General features: G+C 40.4%; 1 protein-coding gene across 1 annotated transcript; it reads left to right on the plus strand.

The window, feature by feature from the left end:
- On the plus strand, nucleotides 1-27,262 carry frzb (frizzled related protein). Its single transcript, XM_086266201.1, has 8 exons — nucleotides 1-394; nucleotides 8,839-9,087; nucleotides 16,573-16,608; nucleotides 17,401-17,451; nucleotides 20,799-20,864; nucleotides 23,123-23,327; nucleotides 23,643-23,706; nucleotides 24,456-27,262. The coding sequence occupies exons 1-8, from the start codon at nucleotides 190-192 to the stop codon at nucleotides 24,498-24,500; spliced, it is 921 nt and encodes a 306-aa protein (XP_086122327.1). The 5' UTR covers nucleotides 1-189; the 3' UTR covers nucleotides 24,501-27,262.
- Nucleotides 27,263-27,301: the final 39 nt, after the last annotated feature.

A 27,301-nucleotide genomic window follows, 5' to 3' on the forward strand; every position in this document is an offset into this window, starting at 1 on the left:
CATAAGAAAGCAGCTCCTCCCTCCCGCTGTCTGCGGACCGGACGGCAGCAGCAGAAAAGCACCAATCAGCAGGAAAATCGCGTCTAATTTGGGATTTAACTCGAAGTGAATGAGCGAGTCTTCACCGGAGCACGGACCTGCGCTGCCCTCACTTCACTGTGCCCCCGTACCCTCTGTGAACCGACCGACATGCTCTCTCTGGGGCTCGCCGTGTCTCTGCTGGCCGTGTCCTGCGCGCTGTGGCCGGCTGCGGTCCGGGCGGCGTCCTGCGAGACTGTGCGGATCCCGCTGTGCCGGTCCATGCCCTGGAACATGACCAAGATGCCGAACCATCTCCACCACAGCACGCAGGACAACGCGGTGCTGGCCATCGAGCAGTTTGAGGGGCTGCTGGGTGAGTTACTGCCCCTCAGTGCCCTAATAAACTTTTTTTTAATTGGGCAGTCAATTAAGTCATTGAAGAACCTGGTGTGTAATTAACTGACCGTAGAAGCAATCGCACAGTGATTTTTCAGGTTCTCATGAAAACATGTAAACGTTTTCCCCACAACTTTATTTTTAACTTACTGTTCACGATTTTTGATTTTTGAAGTCGCTAATAAGCAGTTAAAGCGCTATTTTAGGGCACACAGATTAGTTAACAAGTCGGGCAAAGGCTGAAACAGCCTGGGATGACCTTTTTATCATCTGCACGTTGCCTTGACATTAACATAAACACCTGACCACTCATAACATCTCTGTAATGTTATTTGGCACATAACTCAGAAATGATGAAATTAAAGTAAGGAGGCTTTAATGTACATACAGAAAGTGGAGTGAAGAACAGACACTTGAATAGGTCACTTCTCTAAAATTACCAAGTGTTTTTTTTCCAGGGCCGTAATCATCATATATATTTGAGGGGACATATGCCCCCAATCAGATATATTCAAATTTCCAACCTTCCAATGTACTTATGGAAACCATAAATATTGTTTTTCTTCTGTGCAATAACAGATGATCACATCTCAAAATACTGATTAGTGAGTGTTATCATGAACTAAATTGATGTCTTTATAATAATAATAATGATTATTATTATTATTATTATTATTATTATATGCACAGCAGTGGGTAGGTATAATCAGTGTCAAATACTTTACTTTGCTTTATTTACCTTCTTTCTTCTTAAATATGCATGTAATTGGGATTCAGTAATATTTTTATATCAGCTGTTGACCACCTGACCCTCAGACTTAGATCTCTCACCCCCAGATGTTGACTAGTAATAAATGCTAATCAAATATAAACTAATAAAATACTAACTACTGCCAAGTATTTCCAGCAGATCTGCAGGAAAAATGTCAGGACGTTTTGTGGTGGAGCAGGGCTGGATCTGGTCTGATCACTGAAACCATCGCTTCACTTAGAGATTATGGAAACCTTTTTCTGCCTTTCTTTTTTGGCTGCTGTAGCAGTACTCTGTAATGGAGCAACCATATTTTGAACAGTTGGTCAGTGACAACCCACTTTCTGGTCTGACTGTAGCACTAATCCAAGACAGCACACATCAGAATTATAGCTGGCTACAGGAGGAGGAACCTGAGCATTTTCAGCCTCTTGGGTTCACATGAATTTGGTTACAAGAGCGTTCAAGATTCTGAAATGATCTCCGAGCTGTGGACGTTGTCCAGGAAAAACAGGAATTTCAATTGTTTCGCCGCAAGGGATGACATTCCATTTTTTTCTAATTAGCCAGCCAGTTGGTTTGAATACTGGAAATTGAATTCCTGGTATTTCCTAAAAAATTCTTGACAAAAATCTGTTTCCATTTTCTGGGGAAAATACCTGCGGTATAATAAAGTTTGAAAATGAGCCCGTTTGGCATCATTTTTAACTGGTTGAGAAGCTTGTAGTACAAAAGACTGATTTTTAAACCAGTGCGTTAGTGTTCAAACTTGTGTACATGTATCTGGCATTTCTGATGGAAACATCTTTGTAATTATGTATTATTTGCAGTTTTGAATAAGATGGTAGTCTAAATATTTTTATTCAACCAACAATACACCTGAGGCAAAAGTCATTTTTCTAGTAAAGCTGTCAAACACTCATGGTTTTAACTAATCAGTCGGCTAAATTAATCCTTTTTCTGTCTTTCTTCCATATTCAGGGTATATAACCGAATGACCAAGGAGCACAAACAAAACAACACAACCACACTCATTCAAATAGTGCAAAAACAATTCGGCTCTTTCCATTTTCTGTTTTGTAACACTGTGAACAAAATGTCGGTCCATTTGCTTTGTAGGAAGAAACAAGACTTGTGAACATGTCACTTTAGACTGTGGGAACTTTTGATGGCCATGTTAGTTGTCTGGTAGTAAATTGTAGGCAAAAATAAAAAATCAATCAGGAACATAATCAGTGGAGTAATTGACAGCAAGTTCTGACCATGCTTAACCCTGCCGGGAGGCTTTCACTTTTCAAAAGTTTTAGCTTTGGCAGGCCGTGGAGTCTGCACACTTAGCAGGTAAGCTGACCTTAATGCCAGCAGACATCAGCTGGTCACCTATTGCATCCAATTGGCAAATTTTAGTCTTTAGACCTCTGACCTCATGTTTCTAAATATTAGAAGTATGGCCGTCTGTACCGATAACACTCATTTACACATAGTTTTGAAAGTGCTGCGTTTTCTGAGCAGAAATCTTTTTTCAGAACTAGAAATAATGAGAACCTTGGAAAATGGCACAGAAGTTATTATTCATTTATTTTAAATGACCACCTTCTCTTCATTTTAAGCGTGGCTTGTTGAGCTATAAATCCTGAGCAAAACTGTAAAAACTGTAGGATTATGGGATTGTTTTTTGTTTGTTTTTTTTAAGATAAAGGGGCCTGTTAATTTTACTTAAATATAATAGGAGGTATTCTTCCATTGAAGGGGACTGATATGCTCCTTTGTTATTATTTCCAGACTCCATGAAAGTAGCTTTGTGCGGCTCAAAGTACAAAATAATCCTTATTCATTTTACACTTGAATGTCGGTGCAGTGCTTAAGTTCACGTAAAAACGCGCCCTACTAGCTTGCATGCCTTTAAGGCTACTACTACTACTGCTGCTACTACTACTAATGATGATAATAATAGTGATAACTGGAATAATTTAGCCACACATAATAACCGTTCAACTCCAAATCTAAAAGTCTCCCATCAGGGAGACTGTTTGCCTGATAAGTTAGCCCCACAGTGGAAATAAATAGGATTGGTTCCTTTCGCATATTAAAGAAAAAGTTATTCTTGATTCTTTGTCTTTTGAAATTGCCACGTCTCACTACTTATTTCACTCATATATATTCTAGCAAGTCAGGTTAACAAAAAACGTTATTTTTATTGCAGGTGACTTTACATCGGTTTTGCATTATATGATTTAAAAGTAGTTCAACCACATGAAATGTTACAGTTTTACTGTAGCTGCTAATCAAGGCTAGTTAGCTCCTTAAAAAAATAGCTTTAACTTTTTTCCCCTCATTATGATTTTATTTTCACTACCATTTGATGTATGTGGTAATTCAGTTAAGTAAAAGTTTCTAATCCATCAGACCAATACAATTAGGCAAATTAGATTTAGATAGTCTTTTCTCCTTCCACTCAAGTGGAATAGGTCATTATAGAGGACAGTGGAAGTAGAATCGCCTCAGTCAAAATGCATAAAATTTACATTTATTAAGTAAACTGTAACAGGAACTGCCTCGGAGCATATCTGCGGATATCAAATATTACTATCTCTCTGTAGGATTTGGCAAGTAACATTGCTTTTCAATCCTGCACGTTCTCTACACATGCCATCACTGTCTGGTTAAAAATAAACTAACTAAACTAAATATGAGTTCTGATTAAAGTTTGGGCAGGCTGCCACAGTTTGGTTTGGTTTGGTTACTTTGGCTGATCTCCTCCATCCATACTAACAGCAGTTTGAACCATAAATTCCAAACTTTCAGAGGGTACCTCTCTCCTGACCTACTCCTTACATATTAACTCCATAATTAAAATGTTTTGCTTCAAAGAGTCTTCATTACTCTACTATACCTGTTGCCACTGATTTCCAGTCCAGGCCTTGGGTAATTTTCCGTGCCTCAGTTTGGGTTTTTTTTGCCCTGTTCCCTTTCCTTAAGGATGGGTTCTTGACAGCCACCCTTCTACTGAGACCGGTTATGATGATGCCTCAAAGAGCAAAACAGTAGATCAGAGGTCCCCAATCCCAGTCCACGAGGGCCGGTGTCCCTGCAGGTTTTAGATGTGTCCTTGATCCATCACAGCTGATTTAAATGGATAAATTACCTTTTCAACATGTCTTGAAGTTCTCCAGAGGCCTGGTAATGGACTAATCATGTGAATCAGGTGTGTTGACCCAGGGTGAGATCTAAAGCCTGCAGGGACACCGGCCCTCGTGGACTGGGATTGGGGACCCCTGAATTAGATGGATCAGTGGAAGGGCCAGATGCAGCTCTCAGGTTCTGTGTCAGGCTGGATTTCTTTTATTATTTATTTAAGAGATACTGTGTGTAAAATGTCACCACTAGATGTCAGTATATTGCAGTCAATTGAATTCTGTTTCAAGTGCTTAATTGAAGCTAAGGTAGCGGCTGTGGGACAGACAACTCGTGTGAGTGGTTGAGGATTTCCTGACCTTTTCTGTTAGTAAACGCTGCTTTCTTGCTGCTGTTAGTTGCTGTTAGCCTGTTGGATCCTTGCACACTTGGCGAATACACTGTCATCACGTGAGAATCCATTGAAATAACTGTGACAACATCAGAATAAATAAACCCGTTCATGCACATTTTCATGTGTTAGAGCCCCAACCACTGTGTAGGTAATGAGACATGAGGTGGAAAGAGGATAGAGCAGTGGTGGAAGAGAAAAAGGTAGCCAATGTGCAAAGAAAATCTTTCAAAATATACAGAAATATGCGCTGGCTCAAGACTTTTTGTTTTATGATAAAGTGTGTGTGTGTGTGTGTGTGTGTGTGTGTGTGTGTGTGTACACACACACACACACACACACACACACACACACACACACACACACACACACACACACAATTGGTGTGTTAGCATACTAAAATTTGCTAACTTAAAATGGTGAATAAGATACTTTAAAGTAGGGCTGTATAATAACGTCCTTGTTGTAAAAGCCAACCTTTTTCTTACTTCAAACCAGCAGTTTGACTTAAATTCATTTCTACAACCATATTTTGTATTCTTTGCTAAGGTAGATTTAAATTTGAAATATGTATAGGTGTTCATTCTTATTTTTTCTCTAATCGGATCATTTCTCCCAGTCGTTTAACTTGTAATAAGCGACCGTTTCACATTTCCATGTGAGACAAGCATTGATAACTGCATATGTGGTCACATTCATCAGTAATCTTCACTATTTGAGGTTTCTGCAGTCTCATTTCCTGCCATATTAGTTCATAATTTATCCATGTCTGTCTTCAATAAATACATTTAGGTGCTGGCTGAACTTTGAGCTTGGCTGAGGTGGGCGGAATGAAGATTTTAAAAAGTGGTTAAAAAGGACTCTGCTTTAACCAGAAAAATGTCCTAATGAAAGAGCTCTGGGCCAACAACCAGGAAGCAGTTTGAGGTCACAAGTTCAAGCTATTTCTGTGACTTCACTGTGAAGTGGTACAGCCAAACCTCAGACCCACTCTGCAATAAAAGCACTGATCCATCCTCTACCCAGTGCTAAACTCTTTCTGGTCTCATCCTGTTTGAAACATGCAGCAGGATGGCAGATGGTAAAAGTCCAGTGTTTGTTCAGCCAGGGGTCCCTGAATGCACCATGTCTTCACTGACATGAAGAAGACATGAGTCTATCTAGAGGGCTCAAATTAAGTGAGCTGAGACTGAACAACCGTCCTTAAATATTTCTACAACAAGTGTGGATATGAAAGCTTCTTGGTCATAGCATGTAACGTCCCATATGGAAAAGAAATAGTAAAAACTTATAAGTGATTACTCATGAAAGTGGCCACTTTCTCATTACCTTCATATATTGTTTTAGTAAGTATCCAAAACATACAAGTTTCATTATATAATTTTTCAAGGGATCTTATATCTGTTTTCACTCTTATATGCTTTTCATACAAGTTTCACACAAGACAGATACAAACTTTATAAGATTTATATATATCTTTTCCATATGGGGTAATTCTGAAATACCATTTAAAAGGTGAAGAATTCCCAGTGGATGAGCACTTGGTGACAACCTCTCTGTCTTCCTTTTCTCACCCCAACCGGTCGTGCCCAGGGCTGGACTGGGACAAAAATCGGCCCGGGCATTTTAACTAGAGACCGGCCCACCAGGTATTATAGGAAAAGTCATAAAGCCTTTGAATGAAAACAAACGCTGTTGTGACAGTGATGTACAATCTTGTTGGTATATGTATGATTTCTATACATTTTATGTCAGATAAAAACTTTGGTTGAAAGATTCAGATAATTATTTAATAAAAGCTAGAAATTTTAAATGAGAATAAGAAATAAAAGTATTTCTTTGTGCCCCCCTCTCCCTGTTAATGCCCTACCTGCCCCCCTGGCAAAACTTTGCTAGACCCGCCCCTGCACAGTTACCAGCTGTCAGCTACTTAGAAAAGGATCCTGGTGTTATTTGTCTCTCAGAAACAGTTCATAACTTCCCTTCAACTCATTCATGTCACCTAAAAGGTAAACCTGTTTCTCCATCACCTGTTCAGCTCTGATGATTCAGTAAGGACATCTCCTGGTTTCATCTTCATGTTTCCCTCTCACCACATATCCAAACCGACATCATGACCAGCAGCTTTACAGCTGTGGCTCCAGCAAACATCAGCTGATGCTAGAAATTAATATTAAATAAATTCTAACAACAGCTGATCAAGCTTAAACGTGCTGCTGTTGTTTAACGCGACATCCGCTGGTTTCCTCTTTCTGGCGCAAAGTGGGCGATAAACAAACGCGAGAGAAAAGCCGATCAGCTGATCATTGATCAGTTTCATGATTGAAGCAGCAAAAGGAGAGGGAGGGGGAGAGAATGAGAGAAGAAGAGGCAGCTGTACAACGTAAAGACGCAGAATAATCTTAATGACCTTGTAGTACCATATCACCCTATTAGAGCACTTCGCTCTCGCTCTGCAGGCCTACTTGTTGTTCCTAGAGTATTTAAAAGTAGAATGGGAGGGAGAGCCTTCAGTTTTCAGGCCCCTCTTCTGTGGAACCAGCTTCCAGTTTGGATTCAGGAGACAGACACTATCTCTACTTTCAAGATTAGGCTTAAAACTTTCCTTTTTGCTAAAGCATATAGTTAGGGCTGGATCAGGTGACCCTGAATCCTCCCTTAGTTTGGGAGGATTCAGGGTGCAATACACATAGGCTGCCGGGGGATTCCCATGATGCATTGAGTTTTTCCTTTCCAGTCATCTTTCTCACTCACTATGTATTAACAGACCTCTCTGCATTGAATCATATCTGTTATTAACCGCTGTCTCTCTTCCACAGCATGTCTTTATCCTGTCTTCCTTCTCTCACCCCAACCGGTCGCAGCAGATGGCCGCCCCTCCCTGAGCCTGGTTCTGCCGGAGGTTTCTTCCTGTTAAAAGGGAGTTTTTCCTTCCCACTGTTGCCAAAGTGCTTGCTCATAGGGGGTCATATGAATGTTGGGTTTTTCTCTGTATCTATGAAGCGCCTTGAGGCGACTTTTGTTGTGATTTGGCGCTATATAAATAAAATTGAATTGAATAACTCCAGCTATGTCTTTTTCTATTCTAGCTGAAGTCCGGGACAAACTGTGTTCCTTTTCAGCTCAATATGAAACTCATAATATTTTCTCTGAATACGGGACGATTCCGTTTTTTACAGGACAGTTGGCAACTCTACTAACTAACCTTATGAATAAAATAAAGTTCATTATCAGTAACATCATAGCACCCACCCAGCTGTATAGAAACTCCGTCATGCTAGCTAGTAGTACGAGTTATTGTACTAACTGACTCACTATTAGTGAAAAGTGTGGAAGGTCACTTTATTAATGGGTCTGTTTGAAATGGAGCAGCGAACTTTTGGATGCCCTCGTCTTTCTCCAGAGTAGGAGTCACAGGAGCTTCCAGTCAGCATCACCAATGACTTGTGTTGCTACCACATGGATTTAAAAAGAAAATAAAAAAGATATTTCCAGGATGGACACCATTTGCTAAAAATGTCTGTTTTTTAAATGCTTGCAGGTGTTCACAACATATTTTCCTAAGTGCTCCAATTTGTCCTCATTATTTATTTATTTTAACCATATAAGATATTGTGTAACTTTCTTGAGTAACATTGCATATTTACATGTGGGCTGTAATCCATAAATATTGTGACTACAGCTGCCTCTAGCAAAACATCTGTATTTAGAGCTATTTGCAGCTATTTTTATTGCAAAAAGACATCTTTCCACCGATTCTGCCTTTATATACGAATCCATGGAAAAATGTCTTTATACCGCTTGATTGCTTGGATGCTCAAAAGTATTGAGTTTATGGAGGGAGGGTGTTGGATGTACACGGAACTCATATACACAGAGTGAGAGTGGGAAACTACACTGACCTTATTTTACCTTATTTTACCTGGAAAAATCTCAAGTTCTACTTAAAACAGTACAATGGCATAAGAGTTCACACCAGGTATACATGATACACCTGGTGTGGGCGGGGGAGTGACTCCAGGGCGGGTGGACTAAATTCAATAGCTGCCACCCCACTGATTTCTATTTTGTCATTTCAGCTGCTCATCATTTATGCTCTCTAATGAAATTGCACATATAACCTATGTTTCCCTTCTTCTTCAAGGTACTGGTTGCAGTCCGGATTTGCTCTTTTTCCTATGTGCCATGTACGCGCCAATCTGTACTATTGACTTCCAGCATGAGCCAATCAAGCCCTGTAAGGCAGTGTGCGAGCGGGCGAAGCTCGGCTGTGAGCCGGTGATGAAGCGTTACAACCACAGCTGGCCCGACAACCTGGCCTGCAGCGAGCTGCCACTCTATGACCGTGGAGTCTGCATCTCTCCTGAGGCCATCGTCAAGGCAGACGGACCAGGTACACTCATTCGTTTGTATTATTGCTGTTATATGTGTGGCTGCCAATTTTGACCCGAGACAGCCTAATTCTGGAAATTGTTCTTATGTTTCTGTTTTGTTTTGTATTTTTGTTTTTTGTTTTTTGTTTGTTTTTGTTTCACCATCACAAAAATGATGTTGACGTTGACAAAGATTATTAAAAAATCTTTTAAAAAAAGCACAAAATCCAAAGAGGGGGGAAAAATATTAAGCAAGTAATCACCATTTTTATAACTAATAAGACCTATTTCCAATGCTAATGTTCATGCTGGTACTTGAAGGATGTCCTTCATTTAAAAGTGCAAGAGACAGTAAAAGGATGGTAACAGGAAGCTGTTCAGTGACTCTGGCTGACGTGCAGAAACATTAAAAACATCATAAACAACATTATAAAAAAAACTTTAAAATCAGCTCCTTTTTAGAGGTCCTGAATGAAGGTGTGAGTGAGCATGACCAAATGATTGATTCAAATTTAAAATGTAATCTTTATTAAGCTTTTTGGACAGTGAACATCAGCTTGTGAATAAAAAGTTCATAAGATGATTATTTGAAGCCAGACACTGTTTAATTCATGTATTTGACCACTGAAGTAAAATGTAGCAGGCTCTAACCTCTTACTAATACCACATACCAGTGTCTGTCAGCATGACCAAAGACTGTGAAAGATGGATGTAGCTACAGTAACATGAGCCCCTGATTGCTTCTGCCATTGCCTTTTTAGTATTTTGAGACCAGATGTGATAAGAAAGGGGTGACTTTGATAATCCTGCCTTTCCAACACTTAGAATGACCAAAATTACAAAGTGGACATGACGTTTTATTCCATATCACTCAGAATGAGAGACTCAAACCATAAACTCAGAAAAGTGTTCATACAGGTCAGGGCTGATGCCAATTTTCCTGCAGATTTCTAAAACACCGACCCTTGTAGAAAAGAAGACAGATTTAAATTGCTTTGCATTGGTTTCTATTTTTCAGACCTGAAAGCTATGTCCGTCTTTCATAGTGTCTGTAGTAATGAAAGGACTATCTGCATTGGAAGGTTAGCCTTTTCACCAAAGATATTCTGAGTGTCTCCTCAGAATACAGATATTGCTTCACTATTGAGATTTTTCTGAATCAAAAAGAGCAAATATTTTTCTTTGTGAAGACAAAGAGGGAGCTTGTTCACGTGATGGCCCTTCATTGCTATTAAACACAAGCGTTTTTCAGTCTCACAGATTTGTAGCATTTGAGTTTAATTTAAAACATTGGGTTTTCATTATTTAACATAGTTTCAGGATATTTTTAGGAATTCTGTCAATTTCAACACAACTTTTGATTTTGAATGTGTAATTAAGTAACAAAATGACTCTGCAGATTAGTGACATAAGTGCCATAAAGAGCAGCTATGTTCCATGACCAGCAGATGTGGCTGGTTCTGCTGGAGGTTTCTTCCTGATAAAAGGGAGTTTTGTCTTCTACTGTCACCAAAGTGTTTATTCATAAGGGGTTCATCTGATTGTTGGGGTTTCTCCATGTTATTGTAGGTTTACAATAGTACAATATATATACATTGGCAATAACCATAGCAAAGGTGATCCACATAAATAATACCATGTATGATATCTTTAAGAGTGAATTATGACAACATGAAAATGACTCGTACTCCAGTTCTTGCATAGTAAAACCAGTGACATCTTAAATGGTATGAACTGCACTCTTTCTTTTTTTCCTCCCGAGAGTCTCAACATGGAGGCTAACTCCGACGAGGATCGCTCACTGCAATTTTTAGTATATATCAGTGTTTTCTATCATGCTATACTACTCTCAGCAGTTTGTTTCTGCTCCCTCTCAGATAACATGAGTCATTCCCTGTCCAACTTCACTCCCACAGACTTTCTCAAAGAGCTCCTTGATACAGGAGGCCCACTCATTTTACACTCAATAAAACCCTCACTGTCCTCTGCTCCTTCAAACAGATCCAGGACCAGCAGGTCCAGAAAAAACCTTCATCTCAATCCCCTTGACCTCCATAACGATACACCCACATATCTCTGTTCTGCCCCAGCTTGGCTTGGCTCAGCGGGGCTTTGGGATTTTCCCTTGGTGTAATTTGTTGGTTTGCTGAGGTTCTGTCGGGGTGAATCATTTAAGTCATTCCAGTGATTTTCTGTGGGACTCTGGTCTGCATGTTGCTTTACAGAAGTATGTCTACAACTAGAAGCAGCTGCAGTTTTTCAGTGTATTGAAACACCAGCTCACAACCCCAGTTACCTTTGCACGCCTAGAGGTACATGGATGCAGTAGAACAGAGACTTGTACCATAAAGCTAATTCCCAGGTCATTATCAGTGTATTATGCTTTTCCCGTGATTGGATGCCACCCCACATAGCTCTTTTCCCTATCCTCTATTGATTTTTCGGTAGAGCTGCACATAAAGTGGTGTGGAAAGGTATTTGCCCCCTTCCAGATTTTTTTTGTATGTTTGTCACACTTAAATGTTTCAGATCATCAAACACATTTAGATATTAGACAATGATGACATAAGAAAGCACAAATTTCTAAATTAAGGTGTTTATTATTAATGTGAAAAAGTGTGCAGCATCAGCAACTCATCCAATAGGTCACAGAAGACCCCAGAACAGCATCCAAAGACCTGCAGGCCTCACTTGTCTCAGTAAATGTCAGCGTTCATGATTCCACTATAAGATAGAGACTGGGCAAAAATTGCCTGTGTGGGAGAGTTCCAAGACGAAAGCCACTGCTGAGCAAAGGAGCTTGTCTCAGCTATGCCAGAAAACATCTTGAGAAATTCCTCTGTGGACTGACGAGACAAAAGTTTAACTTTTTGGAAGGTGTCTGTCCCATTACATCTGGCGTAAAAAAGTAACAGAGCATTTCAGAAAAAGAACAACATACCAACAGTAAAATTTGGTGGTCATGGTGTGATGGTCTGAGGCTGTTTTGCTGCCTCAGGACTTGGTAGACTTGTTGTGGTAAATAAAACAATGCCGTCTACCAAAACATCCTAAAGGAGCAGAAGGTCCACCTCTGAATGGCTTAAGAAACACAAAACTAAGATTATGGAGTGGCCTAGTCAATGTCTTGACCTGAATCTGATTGAGATTCTGTGATGTGAGCTTAAAAAGGTGGTTCATATACAGGGAGTGCAGAATTATTAGGCAAATGAGTATTTTGTCCACATCATCCTCTTCATCAGAATCAGAATCAGAATGGGGTTTATTGCCAAATGTTGAGCAGGTTTACAACATTAGGAAATTGCTGCGGTGCTTCAGTGCAAACATGCTGTCATAAATATCACTTAAATAGACATGGAAAAAAATAAAAGTAGGGATAAGAATTAAAAGTGCTACGTGGAAAGATATGTGCATGAGATATACATGAGATATATACATGAGAATAAGAATTAAGAGTGCTACTTTGAAAGATATATACATGAGTGCAGGTGGTGATCAGTGCCAAACATAGAATGATGCAGTGACACAGCGTAGGGTCATGTGTTAGTGGCGGGTACAGTCATATGGTTATTGTTCATGTGTCCAACAGCAGAGGGGAAGAAACTGTTCTTATGGCGAGAGGTTCTGGTGCGAATGGACCGGAGCCTCCTGCCTGAGGGGAGCAGGTCAAACAGACTGTGTCCAGGGTGAGAAGGGTCAGCTGAGATCCGAGCTGCACGCCGCAGTGTCCTGGAGGTGTACAGGTCCTGCAAAGATGGGAGTCTGCAGCCAATCACCTTCTCAGCAGAGCGCACAACACGCTGCAGTCTCTGTTTGTCCCTGATAGTGGCTCCAGCGTACCACACGGTGATGGAGGAGGTGAGGATGGACTCGATGATTGCAGTGTAGAACTGCATCATCGTCCGTGTTGGCAGGTTGAATTTCTTCAGCTGCCTCAGGAAGTACATCCTCTGCTGGGCTTTCTTGATGACGGAGGTGATGGTGGGCTCCCACTTCAGGTCCTGGGTGATGGTGGTACCCAGGAAGCGGAATGAGTCCACAGAGGTGATGGGGGTGTCAGTCAGGATGATGGGGGGGAGTGGGGCTGTGTGCTTCCTGAAGTCCACAATAATCTCCACTGTCTTCTGGGCATTCAGCACCAGGTTGTTGTGGCTGCACCAGGACACCAGACGTTCAACCTCCCTCCTATAGGCAGACTCGTCCCCGTCCGAGATGAGTCCAATAACGGTGGTGTCATCTGCAAACTTGATTAGCTTGACAGACTGGTGGGTGGAGGTGCAGCAGTTGGTGTACAGGGAGAAGAGCAGAGGAGAAAGAACACAGCCCTGAGGGGAGCCGGTGCTGATGGTCCGGGAGTCCGAGACATTCTTTCCCAGCCTCACATGCTGCTTCCTGTCCGTCAGGAAGTCAGTGATCCACCGGCAGATGGGATCAGGCACATTCATCTGGGAAAGCTTGTCTCGGAGATGGTCTGGAAGGATGGTGTTGAAGGCAGAGCTGAAGTCCACAAACAGGATCCTGGCGTAGGTTCCTGGGGAGTCCAGATGCTGCAGGATGAAGTGTAGAGCCATGTTGATGGCGTCGTCTACATGCATGTTGTCTTACTCCAAGCTGTATAGGCTTGAAAGCCTACTACCAATTAAGCATATTAGGTGATGTGCATCGCTGTAATGAGAAGGGGTGTGGTCTAATGACATCAACACCCTATATCAGGTGTGCATAATTATTAGGCAACGTCCTTTCCTTTGGCAAAATGGGTCAAAAGAAGGACTTGACAGGCTCAGAAAAGTCAAAAATAGTGAGATATCTTGCAGAGGGATGCAGCAGTCTCAAAATTGCAAAGCTTCTGAAGCGTGATCATCGAACAATCAAGCGTTTCATTCAAAATAGTCAACAGGGTCGCAAGAAGCATGTGGAAAAACCAAGGCGCAAAATAACTGCCCATGAACTGAGAAAAGTCAAGCGTGCAGCTGCCAAGATGCCACTTGCCACCAGTTTGGCCATATTTCAGAGCTGCAACATCACTGGAGTGCCCAAAAGCACAAGGTGTGCAATACTCAGAGACATGGCCAAGGTAAGAAAGGCTGAAAGACGACCACCACTGAACAAGACACACAAGCTGAAACGTCAAGACTGGGCCAAGAAATATCTCAAGACTGGTTTTTCTAAGGTTTTATGGACTGATGAAATGAGAGTGAGTCTTGATGGGCCAGATGGATGGGCCCGTGGCTGGATTGGTAAAGGGCAGAGAGCTCCAGTCCGACTCAGACGCCAGCAAGGTGGAGGTGGAGTACTGGTTTGGGCTGGTATCATCAAAGATGAGCTTGTGGGGCCTTTTCGGGTTGAGATTTACAAGGAGGGAAAACAGTACACCTCTCTGAACAGTGTCTGGGAGGCTGTGGTTGCTGCTGCACGCAATGTTGATGGTGAACAGATCAAAACACTGACAGAATCCATGGATGGCAGGCTTTTGAGTGTCCTTGCAAAGAAAGGTGGCTATATTGGTCACTGATTTGTTTTTGTTTTGTTTTTGCATGTCAGAAATGTATATTTGTGAATGTGGAGATGTTATATTGGTTTCACTGGTAAAAATAAATAATTGAAATGGGTGTACAGGTATATTTGTTTTTTGTTAAGTTGCCTAATAATTATGCACAGTAATAGTCACCTGCAAACACAGATATCCCCCTAAAATAGCTAAAACTAAAAACAAACTAAAAACTACTTCCAAAAACATTCAGCTTTGATATTAATGAGTTTTTTGGGTTCATTGAGAACATGGTTGTTGTTCAATAATAAAATTATTCCTCAAAAATACAACTTGCCTAATAATTCTGCACTCCCTGTAGACTTATATAGATGTAGCACAGCAGCCGCCAGGGTGGCATACTTTCTGTGCAGAACTGTAAACTGTAAAAAATTGGTAACTGCAATACATATCTCTGTATTGGCAGTTGTCTGGCCAATCTGGCTAAGGCATTCAGGCAGTTTTTAAGTCTGATCTCTTTAAGTTCACCTCCTCCAGAGCAGTTAAATGCCACACCACAGGCTAATGTGCTAATCTGCCATAATGATCTAGTTTTTACAATATCAGGGGGAAAAGGAGAAAAAAAAATGACTGGCCAAATAACCTTGTTGGTTTTTTTTGTTTGTTTGTTTGTTTGGGGGGGGGTGCAGAAACCCTGCAGATAGAAAGTTATTGTAGCATCTCAGGTCTGTATTAAGAACCTGGCTTATCGATACAGATGCCAAGGCTAAAGCCTGTTTTTACAGAGCAACTTTGGAAGTTTCTGAAACATTGACGTTTTCCACAGTTGCTCTTTCTGATGAGATAGATGGATGAAAATGTTCAGTTTGGTTTATAGAAGGGTGCTGCCCGTATGTACCTTGCAGGAGGCAGCATTTATAAATAAAAAAATGATAATAATAAAGAAATCCAAAGTCCCACATATCTCCAAAGTTAATTTTCCCTCCTTCTGGACCTTTTCCCACAACCTCCAGGACAGTCTAACCATCCATTTTGCCCAGGTCCAGATCACAATGGTAACAGTGATCACAAGCTTCTTGTTGAAAATATTTTTCTGGTCAGGTGGGACGCAAATTTCCAGCCTCTTCTTCCAGTTGAATATCACTACAAAACCCCCTACTTGAAGCAACCTCTACTGGCTTCTTTCTGTGTAAAGGGAGGAAATTTCGCTTTACACATGTAACAGATGTCTGACTCAAAGGGTAAGCAAAACAAACTGAGGGCTATTCACTTTAGTCGACGGTGCCTTGGTTAAAAGGTTAAGGCTTGAGGATATATGCAATGCTGTTGGTATTCATACACTATAAATAATGTTGCTCTTGGAACTTTTATTGCAACTGACTAATCACATTGTGGTGATGTCATAGCTTTGCAACTAGGCAAAAAAGACCAAAATCTGCTCCCACAACAGCTTTAGAAAGTCGATGAGAGACGATAATGTGCAACAAAGTCGGTGTAGGAAGCGGACTGAGATGGACATTCAAACTGCAGTTCATGTCATGTGACAACCAATGGGGTAATGATGACTTAGGTTTAGGTATAAAGTTGTCATCGTCATAATAATAGTTGTTGTTATTGTCATTGTTTTTACAATTTCTATTTTTTTTTTTCAGTTTCATAAAAATATACTTTTGTGAAAAGGTTCATTAAAATCCAAACTGTCTTTCAGTGCTTTCTCAAAAGCTTTTGAAAGTAAACTTCCCCTGTTGGTTCTGAAGCAACATTAACAAAATTATGATGCTTCTAAAACACACACACAAAAGGAAAAACTCCCTTTTTAACAGAAAGAAACCTCTCTGCTTGGGGGTGAAGTAGTGAATATCAAAGTCATAATGACTGTTCTGTGCAGTTTGTGCATTACTGACACTGCTCAATGATCCACCTGTTTGAGTTGTATTCCGATAAGACCACCATTTTTAATCACGAACCAAAAGAACAAGTTTCTTTCATTTCTGACTGCCATCTTTCTGATCCATAGATCCATACCACCAGGACCCAGCCAGGTGTAACCCAGGTAAGGCTAAACCTTAACATTTCCATTTTCTTAACATGGTCTGTATGTAAAATATCTTCCAGGGCCTAAAAAGCAAAGCCTTAAGCCTACAGGATGGTCAGTAGTGGGCAACACCTGAGGGTTGCAAAAAAAACCCAAAACATCTAGTCTTATGAAATCTGTGAAAATGACCCTTATATCTGTAAACACTTGGGTTTTGGGGCTCACAGTCTCATTCTGGGTCATTATTGAATAAAATCTTTACTAAATGTTATAAAAAAAAAATTTCATTCATCATGTCAGTATTACATCCAGCATTATCCAGGATATGATCATTAGTCAATGACTGCTTGTGTTAAAGAGTTCAGCTGTCACCCTCGATTTCTGTCTGATCCACCCCTCGTTCATCACATCAAGTTTCAAAACCTCAAGTTGGCTAAAGTAGAAAATAAAACTGACCTTGAGGCCTCACAACCAGATTACACCAAACGGTGATGAATTGGTGTGTGTGTGTGTGTGTGTGTGTGTGTGTGTGTGTGTGTGTGTGTGTGTAAACGACTGCATTTTTTTTCTGACCACTAGACTACCCGATGTCAGTAGTTGTCAAACGTTTTCTGCCGCACCTCAGAAGCTGGAAAATCTGACACACCAATTTTAAAATTAGTTCAACATGGGTAAAAGGTCAGCACAATGGGATCTAGATCTCTGTGTCCCACCCCAAAAGTTTGAAAACCACTGGTATGAATTAACTATGAACCTGTTAAAATACTTTACTAAAAAGCGTGTCTTTCCTGGGTTTGATTCCCCTGACAGAATCCAGTCCAGACTTCTCAATGGACTTTCACTGCAGAGGACCAGATGGAGGTAACTTCTGTCTAATGTTATTTATTTATTTATTAACCTTTATTTAACCAGGAAGATCCCATTGAGATTAAAAACCTCTTTTTCAAGGGAGACCTGGCCAAGATAGGCAGCAGCAGGTGTCTCAGAATTACAGAAATTACTCAAACACAGGCAGCAACAACACACATGCAACAATAAGTGAAAGAATACAAATAAAATAAAAAATAAAATTCAATAAAATTCAAATAAAAATAAAAAAGTCAGTTAAAATGACAATCAATCTAATTGAAACAGTTACATGTTATGGACTTGGCCTCAAGGATTCGTAGTTTAGACTTAAAAGCACTTAATGAAATGAATTCAGTCATTTTCCATTCCTTCTGCAGTTTGTTCCAGGCCAAGGGCGCTAAATGGACAAAAGCTCTTTTACCAAGTTCAGTTCGGGCAAATGGAACAGAAAGCAACAAGTAGCCATGCGGATGAAGAGAATACCGACCAGCATGTTTCATTACAAGCAGGGAACATAGATAAGAAGGCAGCAACCCAAGTATCGCCTTATATATAAAACTGTATAAATGAGAGTTCCTCCGACTTACCAAAGCAGGCCATCCTACCTGAGAGTATAACTCACAGTGGTGAGTCTGGTACAGTTAGTGATGAACCTCAGAGAAGCATGATACACAGAATCAACCATTCGAAGACATTGAGCAGAAGCATTCATATATACACTCAACAAAAATATAAACGCAACACCTTTGTTACTGCTCCCATTCCCCATGGGATGGACGTAGAGACCTAAAATTCATTCCAGATACACAATATAACCATCACTCCCAAACAGTGGTCACAAATCAGTCCAAATGTGTGGTAGTGGGCACATCTGCCATATTGAGATAATCCATCCCACCTCACAGGTGTGCCACATCAGGATGCTGATCTGACATCATGAGTAGTGCACAGGTGTACCTCAGACTGCCCACAACAAAAGGCCACCCTGGAATGTGCAGTTTTTTGCGCTATTGGGGGTCTGGGGACCCAGAACCGGTCAGTATCTGGTGTGACCACCATTTGCCTCATGCAGTGCAACACATCGTCGCATGGAGTCTATCAGATTGTCAATTGTGGCCTGTGGAATGTTGGTCCACTCCACTTCAATGGCTGTGCGAGGTTGTTGGATATTCGTGGGAACTGGTACACGCTGTCGTATACGCCGGTCAAGCACATCCCGAACATGCTCAATGGGTGACATGTCCGGTGAGTATGCTGGCCATGCAAGAACTGGGACATTCTCAGCTGCCATCTGCCCTGAACAATGTGAACCATGATTCATCCGTGAAGCGCGCACCTCTCCAACGTGCCAGACGCCATCGAATGTGAGCATTTGCCCACACAAGTCTGTTACGGCGACGAGCTGGAGTCAGGTCAAGACCCCGATGAGGACGACGGGCATGCAGTTGAGCGTCCCTGAGACGGTTTCTGACAGTTTTTGCAGAAATTGTTTGGTTGTGCAAACCAATTGTTCCAGCAGCTGTCTGGGTGGCTGGTCTCAGACGATCTTGGAGGTGAACCTGCTGGATGTGGAGGTCCTGGGCTGGTGTGGTTACACGAGGTCTGCGGTTGTGAGGCCGGTTGGATGTGCTGCCATATTCTCTGAAACGCCTGTGGAGACGGCTTATGGTTGAGAAATGAACATTAAATGCACGGGCGACAGATCTGGTTGACATTCCTGCTGTCAGCATGCCAGTTGCACGCTCCCTCATTGCTTGTGGCATCTGTGGCATTTTGCTGTGAGACAAAACTGCACATTCCAGGGTGGCCTTTTGTTGTGGGCAGTCTGAGGTACACCTGTGCACTACTCATGATGTCAGATCAGCATCCTGATGTGGCACACCTGTGAGGTGGGATGGATTATCTCAATATGGCAGATGTGCCCACTACCACACATTTGGACTGATTTGTGACCACTGTTTGGGAGGGATGGTTATATTGTGTATCTGGAATGAATTTTAGGTCTCTACATCCATCCCATGGGGAATGGGAGCAGTAACAAAGGTGTTGCGTTTATATTTTTGTTGAGTGTAGAATATCACCATAATCCAGCACAGGCAAGAATGTTGCAGCAACAAGCCGCTTCTTTGTATTAAAAGAGAAACACAACTTATTTTGAAAATAAAATCTCAATTTTAACTTCAGGTTTTTTACAAGATTCTCTACATGTGGTTTGAAGGTAAGCGAGTCATCAATTAAGATTCCCAGATATTTATAGGTGTGAACCAACTCTATTTTATTACCTTCAAGAGTGGTTACTGATGGGATTGTTTGGGCTCGTCTCCTTGATTTAGAAAACAACATGAGCTTTGTTTTGTCTGCGTTGAGAACAAGTTTAAGCTGAAGTAATGAGTGCTGGACAGCAGAAAAGGCTTTCTGCAAGGAGTCAATGGCTTGGACAAGAGTTGAACCACAGCTGTAAATAACTGTATCATCAGCATAGAAGTGCAAGTTTGCATCTGGCACATGTAGACTAAGATTGTTTACGTAAATGATAAATAGAAGGGGACCTAATACAGAACCCTGTGGCACACCATTGTGCACTGTAACAAAGTCAGAACATAGACCGTCAGATTTAATGCACTGAGTCCTGTTACTGAGGTAGTTTGAGAACCATGCCACTGCTCTCTCAGAGAGTCCTGACTGGAAGAGTCTAAGTTTTAAAATACAGTGATCAACAGTGTCAAATGCTTTTGACAAATCAATAAAAAGGGATGCACAGTGTTGTTTTTTATCAAGTGCAATAGTAATATCATTTACCACTCTAATTGCAGCTGTGATAGTACTGTGATTCTTCCTAAAGCCTGATTGATATTCAGATAAAATGGCATTGGTGTGTAAAAACTCCTTTAACTGCTCACACACAAGAGCTTCAAGAACTTTGGCCAGCACAGATAGATTAGATATTGTCCGACCTTTGGTGTAGTTTACATCATTCTGCACCAGTGGTATTGATAATATTTATATTTGGCCCTGAGTGTAGCTTAATAGTTACAGTCAGACCACATTTGGACAATTGGAAGTATAAAAATTGGTAACATGAGGCAACAGCTATGCTGGGTGCTGTCCAAATGGCCACGAAAGTAAACAAATTTGAATGTGTCATATCAGTCCATGTTTTAAGAACAACCAAATTCATAGATGCCCTCAGACAAGCAACAATCTTGAGTGGATTTAAACTTGCAACGATGATCTTTCTTGGCTCACTCAAATGTGGCATTGCAAATTTAACTGGGAAATGTGGATTTTTAAGATGGAGCTTGGAAGAAACTTTCCTTTGTCAGTGCTTATTTGAAAAGTTGTAATTTGTGTGTCCATAGATAGATGCAGATGTAAGTCAGTCAGAATGAATATGAGAACCTATGAGAAGAACAACTACAACTATGGTGAGTCATCTGAAGTTTTTGTTTAAAGTATTATTTTTATTTTCTTTTTTACACTTAATGTAAATGCATAATTTATTTGAGGTCACATTTTCATATATATGTGTGTATAATTTTACTGAGATACAAGTCAGATCAGATGCTCTGAGATGATTTTGGGATCTTGTTTTTCATGTTTAGTACCTGGAAAAGCCTATATTATGGAGAGAGAGTGTCATTTGTTGTTTAGCTTTCATCAGGTGGCTAATCTTGTATCATATTTGATGCTCAGATGCTATTGGTGACACTAATAATGAACCAGTGTCTTTAAAGTAATGTGATCTGAGTAATCCCATTGTTCCTTTTCACAAGTCTGTAAAATCAGTACTTGACTTGCTTTATACCTTAACCGCAAGAAGGTTTTTAACAACCTCGTACACAGATATTTTCTCCCTGAATATAAAAGTAAAACAATTCTGTGCTCCAACTAGAAATAAATTGGAGACAAAAATGCTTGAGGCCAGAAAGGCTTTTCCTGATGAATACAGCACGCAGGCTTGATTTGGCAAATCCAGCAGAGATTTCCATGTGGTCCTCACTAATGCTTTTGGCCACAAAATCCATTTGGGAAAGCTTTTAGATTTTTATTTTTTTCCAAGCAATCATTAAACAAGAGCCCACTTTCAAAACCGTCCGATATAATTGAAACAGAGAAGTTTAGTAAACCTGGTAGCATGCCAGAGTGCACAAGGTGGTCTTTATAAATCTTACTGCTTGCATTCTCCCTTTGCTAATTAACACTGATTCTGATATTACACTGGAATCCAACCTGCCGTGCTGGTTCTGCTTACTTCTCATCCATCTGTGTAGCTTCCATTTCCTCGTTTAGTGGCCTTTTTCTTTTTCTTCTTCTTTTTTTTTTTTTTTTGCTTTACAGTGATGTCTGTTTTTCTGCGTTAGTTGCATTCTTTGGTATGTTAACCCTGAGACTTCTGCATAGGTTTGTTTTTGTTAGGATGACAGTTTAGCAAATTCCGTGCTCTGGGCTGGTGCTGCTGGATGATTAATATATACATTTTTTATTTTACTTTTGAAGTGACGGGTTTGTAATCAGTAAGTCTAATAAACACGTTTTAATTGTGAAAAATAGGCCACAGGGCTTTTTGGAAGATCCGTTTCTTGACTGTCTCTCTATTAGCCTCATGTGTCAGCGCTTGAGATTTTCTAATGTGAGCATGTCAAGTCTTTTTTTTTTTTTTTAAATAAAATAAAATGCACAACAGAAAAGTTGGGAACTTGTATATCATCAACATGCAAACACCACATATGTTGCATACTACATGCCAGTTGGAGTCCTGGTCATGTTAGCCCCTGATATATAATATTAAATGTATCTTTAATAGTTTTGTAACATTTAGGTCAACTTACCCAAGTCATAGCTAGCTGTCTAACTGCCCTGAGCTGGTTATTTGTTTAGAAAGTGCAAATATCAGTTTTATATCTTTTGATTTGTACCATTATATGACTGTCTCCACTTGCATTTTGCTAGTGATAATGTTAGCAAAAATGATACAGTTAGCTAGCTAGCTATAACTTAGCCAGATTTGTACAGTGTAGCTATATTCCAATGTAAGATGGGTTGCAGTTGCTTTGATGCTAGTATTACAGTAGCTAACATTGGTAAAATGGCCTGTAAATGGCCTGTATTTATATAGAGCTTTACTAGTCCCGAAGTACCCCAAAGCGCTTTACATATCCAGTCATCCACCCATTCACACACACATTCACACACTGGTGATGGTACATTGTAGCCACAGCCACCCTGGGGCGCACTGACAGAGGCAAGGCTGCCGGACACTGGCGCCACATTAGCCAACATTAGGCAGAAAAACGATAGCTCAGCATTAGCATTGATATCCAAAGTCAAACTACCTTCCATAACTCAGGTTCCCCGGAGTTTAATTTTTTTTTTTCAGGCAGACAGGCTTCATTAGTCAGTGTTTGAGTTTCTTGCTTGCTGACTTGGACAAATTGCTCAGTGCCATTAGCTTCCTTACCCACGCTGTGCTGTCCAGTAAAGTTTTCACGAGTAAAATGTGGTATGCATGTGTTTAATAAGGTCTGGTACCAGGCCAAGAAAAATTAAATAATGATTCACACTTAAACCAGGAATTTAAAAAAACATAACAAAAGGGTGTGTTTTTATGGGTTGGTGCGCATTGGTAAGAGGAATTTCTGAATATCTCATATTCAGTTTCCATGCTGGTGCCTTTGTTCTGCAGTGATCAGAGCAAGGGTCAAGGACGTGAGGAATCGCGGTCTGGAGCCCACTGCTGTGGTGGACGTGAAGGAGGTGATCAAGTCTTCTCTGGTCAACATTCCCAAGATGACGCTGACACTCTACTACTCATCCTCCTGCCTGTGTCCTAAGCTGACTCCTGGAGAAGATTACATCATTATGGGCTACGAGGACGGTGAAACCTCAAAGTATGGGCAGTGGAAGATATAACTGATAATATAGTTATTGACAAGAAGAAGTTGGTAAGATAGAAGTCCAGAACTTGTTGAGACTGGGCCCGTGCTTTATCTAGAGAAAAATCTCACTCGTAGAACCAGTATGCTGTCAGACTTTCTGAGACAGCTTCCGATTGTCCCTTTGCTCTGCAGGGTGCTATTGTGATAAATTACTGATCACAGCCAAATGTTACTTTTTTCCTTTTTTTTCAAAAAAGTCATATTTTAGTTTCTTCTTTTGCTAGCTGTTAAACTATGCCAAACATTGTTAAAATTTTGTCTTTGCAGGTTGCTCCTGATTGACAGGTCCATTGCTCAGAAGTGGAAGGATAGAATTGGCAGGAAGGTCAAGGTGCGTAGTTAAATATACCTGATTTTGGTTTTGGGTTAAAATAGAAAGTCTCTAGTGCTGACTGGTTTCAGACCCTTTGCTCTCAACTCTTTTCTTTTTTTTCCCCATCTTCTGCCAACTATGAGCAAATTACTACTCAGGCAAAACTGAGTCAGCAATTTAAAATAAATCATCAGTTTTCTTTGGAACAGGCTTGCAGCTCTTGTTTTCTCACACTCTGAAGATTTGGCATTGTGACTGTGGTGAAACACGCGCCCATCATTGTCATTGCACATGGCAGCATGCACCGAAACTGCTCAGCGCACTGTAGTGTTGTTAATGTTTGAAATGTACCAGAGCAGGAGCATCGGGATTCCCCAGAGACTTAGAGGGAGATTTCAACAGTTGGAAAAACTGAACAGCTCTGCTGAAACCTTTTAAAAACAAAGATTCATGTTTTGCTTTGTTTTCTGTTTATACTACCTTTTTTGTTTTCTTTGAACGTGTATCATTTAGGGGAAGATTGCAGCAAGTTAGTCGCCATAGGCTTGAGCATAAATGATTACAATGCTGTCACACTTTGCGATCAGTGACTAATACATTGATTGTAGTACCCTCTCTAGAAAAGTAACATTGACAGCGATAGTGATCAATCCAATGGTGAAGAGCAGCAACCAAGGATCTTTATTAGGGATTGTATTTTTAGTTGCTTATTGTCTCCAAAGATGGGGCTGATCATCTTTCACTTTTCTGTCTTTCCTTCTGTCCAGAGATGGAACCAGATGCTGCACAGGAGAATTCAGAGTCGCCACTGAGATCTTCCGACTTTGTGTGCGTGTGACCGTGTGTGTGTAGATATTGCACTATTACAGGCTGTTGTAGCTGAATGTAGTTCATCTCTTCATCTGCCACTGTTTGAAGTCAGTTTTGTCATTTACTTCCTTTGCACAAACATCAATTAGTGTGTGTGTGTGTGTGTGTGTGTGTGTGTGTGTGTGTGTGTGTGTGTGTGTGTGTGTGTGTTCGTGTGTACGTGTGTGTGTATACGTGTGTGTGTGTGTGTTCGTGTGTATGTGTGTGTGTACACCTAAAGCACTCAGTTAAGAGGGAGGAGCTTAAAATTGCGTGCAGCCATGTACTTTTATTTTTTACTTCTTCCCCCTGCGGTGGCTGTGTTGGCTACACAGCTCCTCTTCATGGTTACAGTTTTTATCAATCCTGGATGTTGGCCATGTTACCATGGTGATGGGATGGACAACATTTGAATGATACGAAAGCCATTTGGACTTGGACATTTTGAATACATCTGTAGCCATGACCTGCCTTCCACTGAGCTCCTAAGAAAATGAAACGTGGATATCTGTGCTTTGTTCAGACAGCAGTGTGAGTAGAAAGCAGCAGAAACTTGTTTTCCTGAATATCATTAGATCCAGTTATCAATGGATTACTGAATGGGCCTCATGAGCACAGGTCACAGCCTTCTGTTTTGGCAAATTCCAACTTTAAAATCTGCAAAGAGCTTCAAAACAGTCACATAGATGTGTAAAAAGACAGTAAATGACTGCAAAGATATGGATAACAAGTTGAAGACTAACAACCATATAAAGAGATACAAATTATCAAAACTCTGTGTGGCACTGTTTTAAATAAAAGAAAAGCCCTTTTTAAAATTGCCTGTAAAATTCACATTTTGCAAATTTGTTAGACATGAATAACACATTTTTAAACATTTTGTAAAGCTTTTTATAACTGTTTTTTTAAAGCAGTTGTACGTAAAGAATAAAACCAAAAATCTTACTGCTTTGATATGGCATTCAGTATTATGATTTCTTGTTGGCTGATGGTTTACGTGGGCATTATGGGGGTGGGGGGCAGATGTAGGACATCAGTTCCATTATGCTTTTGTTTAACAAATGTTTATTCTCCCCTCAAATCTGACCAGCAAACATATTCTAACATGAATTTACTGTTTTGGTACCTGTTAAAAATTAGTACTATATTTGTGCGACCCACACCGTGACCAATAAAGACTTTTTTTTTTTCTAAGTAAAATTTTAAATAGAAGAGGAATGTGACCGTAACTTAAAGAGAGAGTTCACCCCAAAATAAAATGTAATCCACCATATCACCGTGCATAAGGATGCCTGCGTCTGCTCGTGACAGGATGTAAACGCTGATGGCGTCACCCTCGTCAGAACTGTAGTGTTGGTAGTGTCAATGTTTCTATGTCTGATATATCCAAAACTGGACGTTCTGCACCAAAAATATTCATACATTTACATACACATCTCAGTACATGTGAAAGCCAACTGTGGGCCATAAAACCTTTTTTATATTTGCAAGGGGTCTTTCATCATTTGACTAAAAAAAATTATGAATATGTGATAAATTCATAAAATGACAGTCGCGAGTCAGAAAACACACACGATGGCAGACAAAAAGTCCTTAAATGTGTGCTTGTTGCATTTCTCTTAAATTCGGTAATATTAATCTGTATTACATGGATCCTGTATTGGTACATATCTCTTGTGGAGCACAAAAGCTCCACCAACATTATGTCCAAACCTATTTATGAAGGGCAGCCAATCAGAAGAAGGTGATCTTGAATGGCATGCGAAGGGAGCTAAAATAGACTGCACCAAGGCCAAGAAAAATAAGGATTATCTTGAGCTGAGAATCATCCAAAGCTAACTGAGTAGAATCCAAAAATATAATAAAAAAAAAAATCATGTTGGAAATGTTAGAAAACGGAATGGTTAACCAGTTTTAACATTTCTCGTTTAAAATTGTAGGTAGATATTAAAAAAGGGACTTTGTAACACGTTATTTTTGTTGCGACTAAACTCTAGGCTTTTATTGGAGTTCTCTGTGGACGCAGCCATTGACTTTGTGCAAGAGGCAAAGTAAAAACGTATTCCCATTATGATATTCACATACTATATACTGACATGTAGCACACATGAAGTGCATTACCTTGACATAATGTGCTGTTGGGTTGGCCACAAAATCTGGGGAATGGATATAATGATGATGAAGCATATAAAATAATGGCTTTTGCACAGATTGACAATAAAAATACTCTACTGTTGGTCGTGTGACCAAGGTAAGTTGGCGTCATTTGCCTTAAGCATTCCCTTTTGTGTGTGTGTTTTGTGGTTTTCTTCTCAGAGGAATGGCAGGCTTTGCAGACTTTTCCTTGGATGTTAATCTCTTACATCTGAAAAATGTATGAGCATCACCTCTACTTTTAAAGTCATTTGAAAAACTTTTTTTGTTGTTGTTGTCACAGCAGCCATCCAAACTGTTACCATTCCCACCTGTGCTGTCCCTACTCTGACAGATGTGATCAGTGAGCAAAGTCTTTTTCTTTTCTTTTTTTTTTTAATTGAACTGCAATTTGCTGCTGCTGCTGTCTGAACACAGCCTCAAATAAACAGTATTCTCATTATCGCACAGTAACTCTGTTCATGTAAACACACTAACACTCAGTGCCACACTACTCTGTACGAACACCCTGATATGTTGAATTCTGGACTTCTCGTAGCAGTGTGAACCATTAAACATTTAGACAAGATAAGCTGGAGTGTGTCTGTTTTTGGGGTTTTTTTGTTTTGTT

The sequence above is a fragment of the Aulonocara sp. 'chitande type north' Nkhata Bay genome, linkage group LG16 (genome assembly GCF_057382095.1).
Source record: "Aulonocara sp. 'chitande type north' Nkhata Bay isolate Kocher_YH1m ecotype deep benthic linkage group LG16, A_spYH_male_GT1.1, whole genome shotgun sequence".
Taxonomy (NCBI): domain Eukaryota; kingdom Metazoa; phylum Chordata; class Actinopteri; order Cichliformes; family Cichlidae; genus Aulonocara; species Aulonocara sp. 'chitande type north' Nkhata Bay.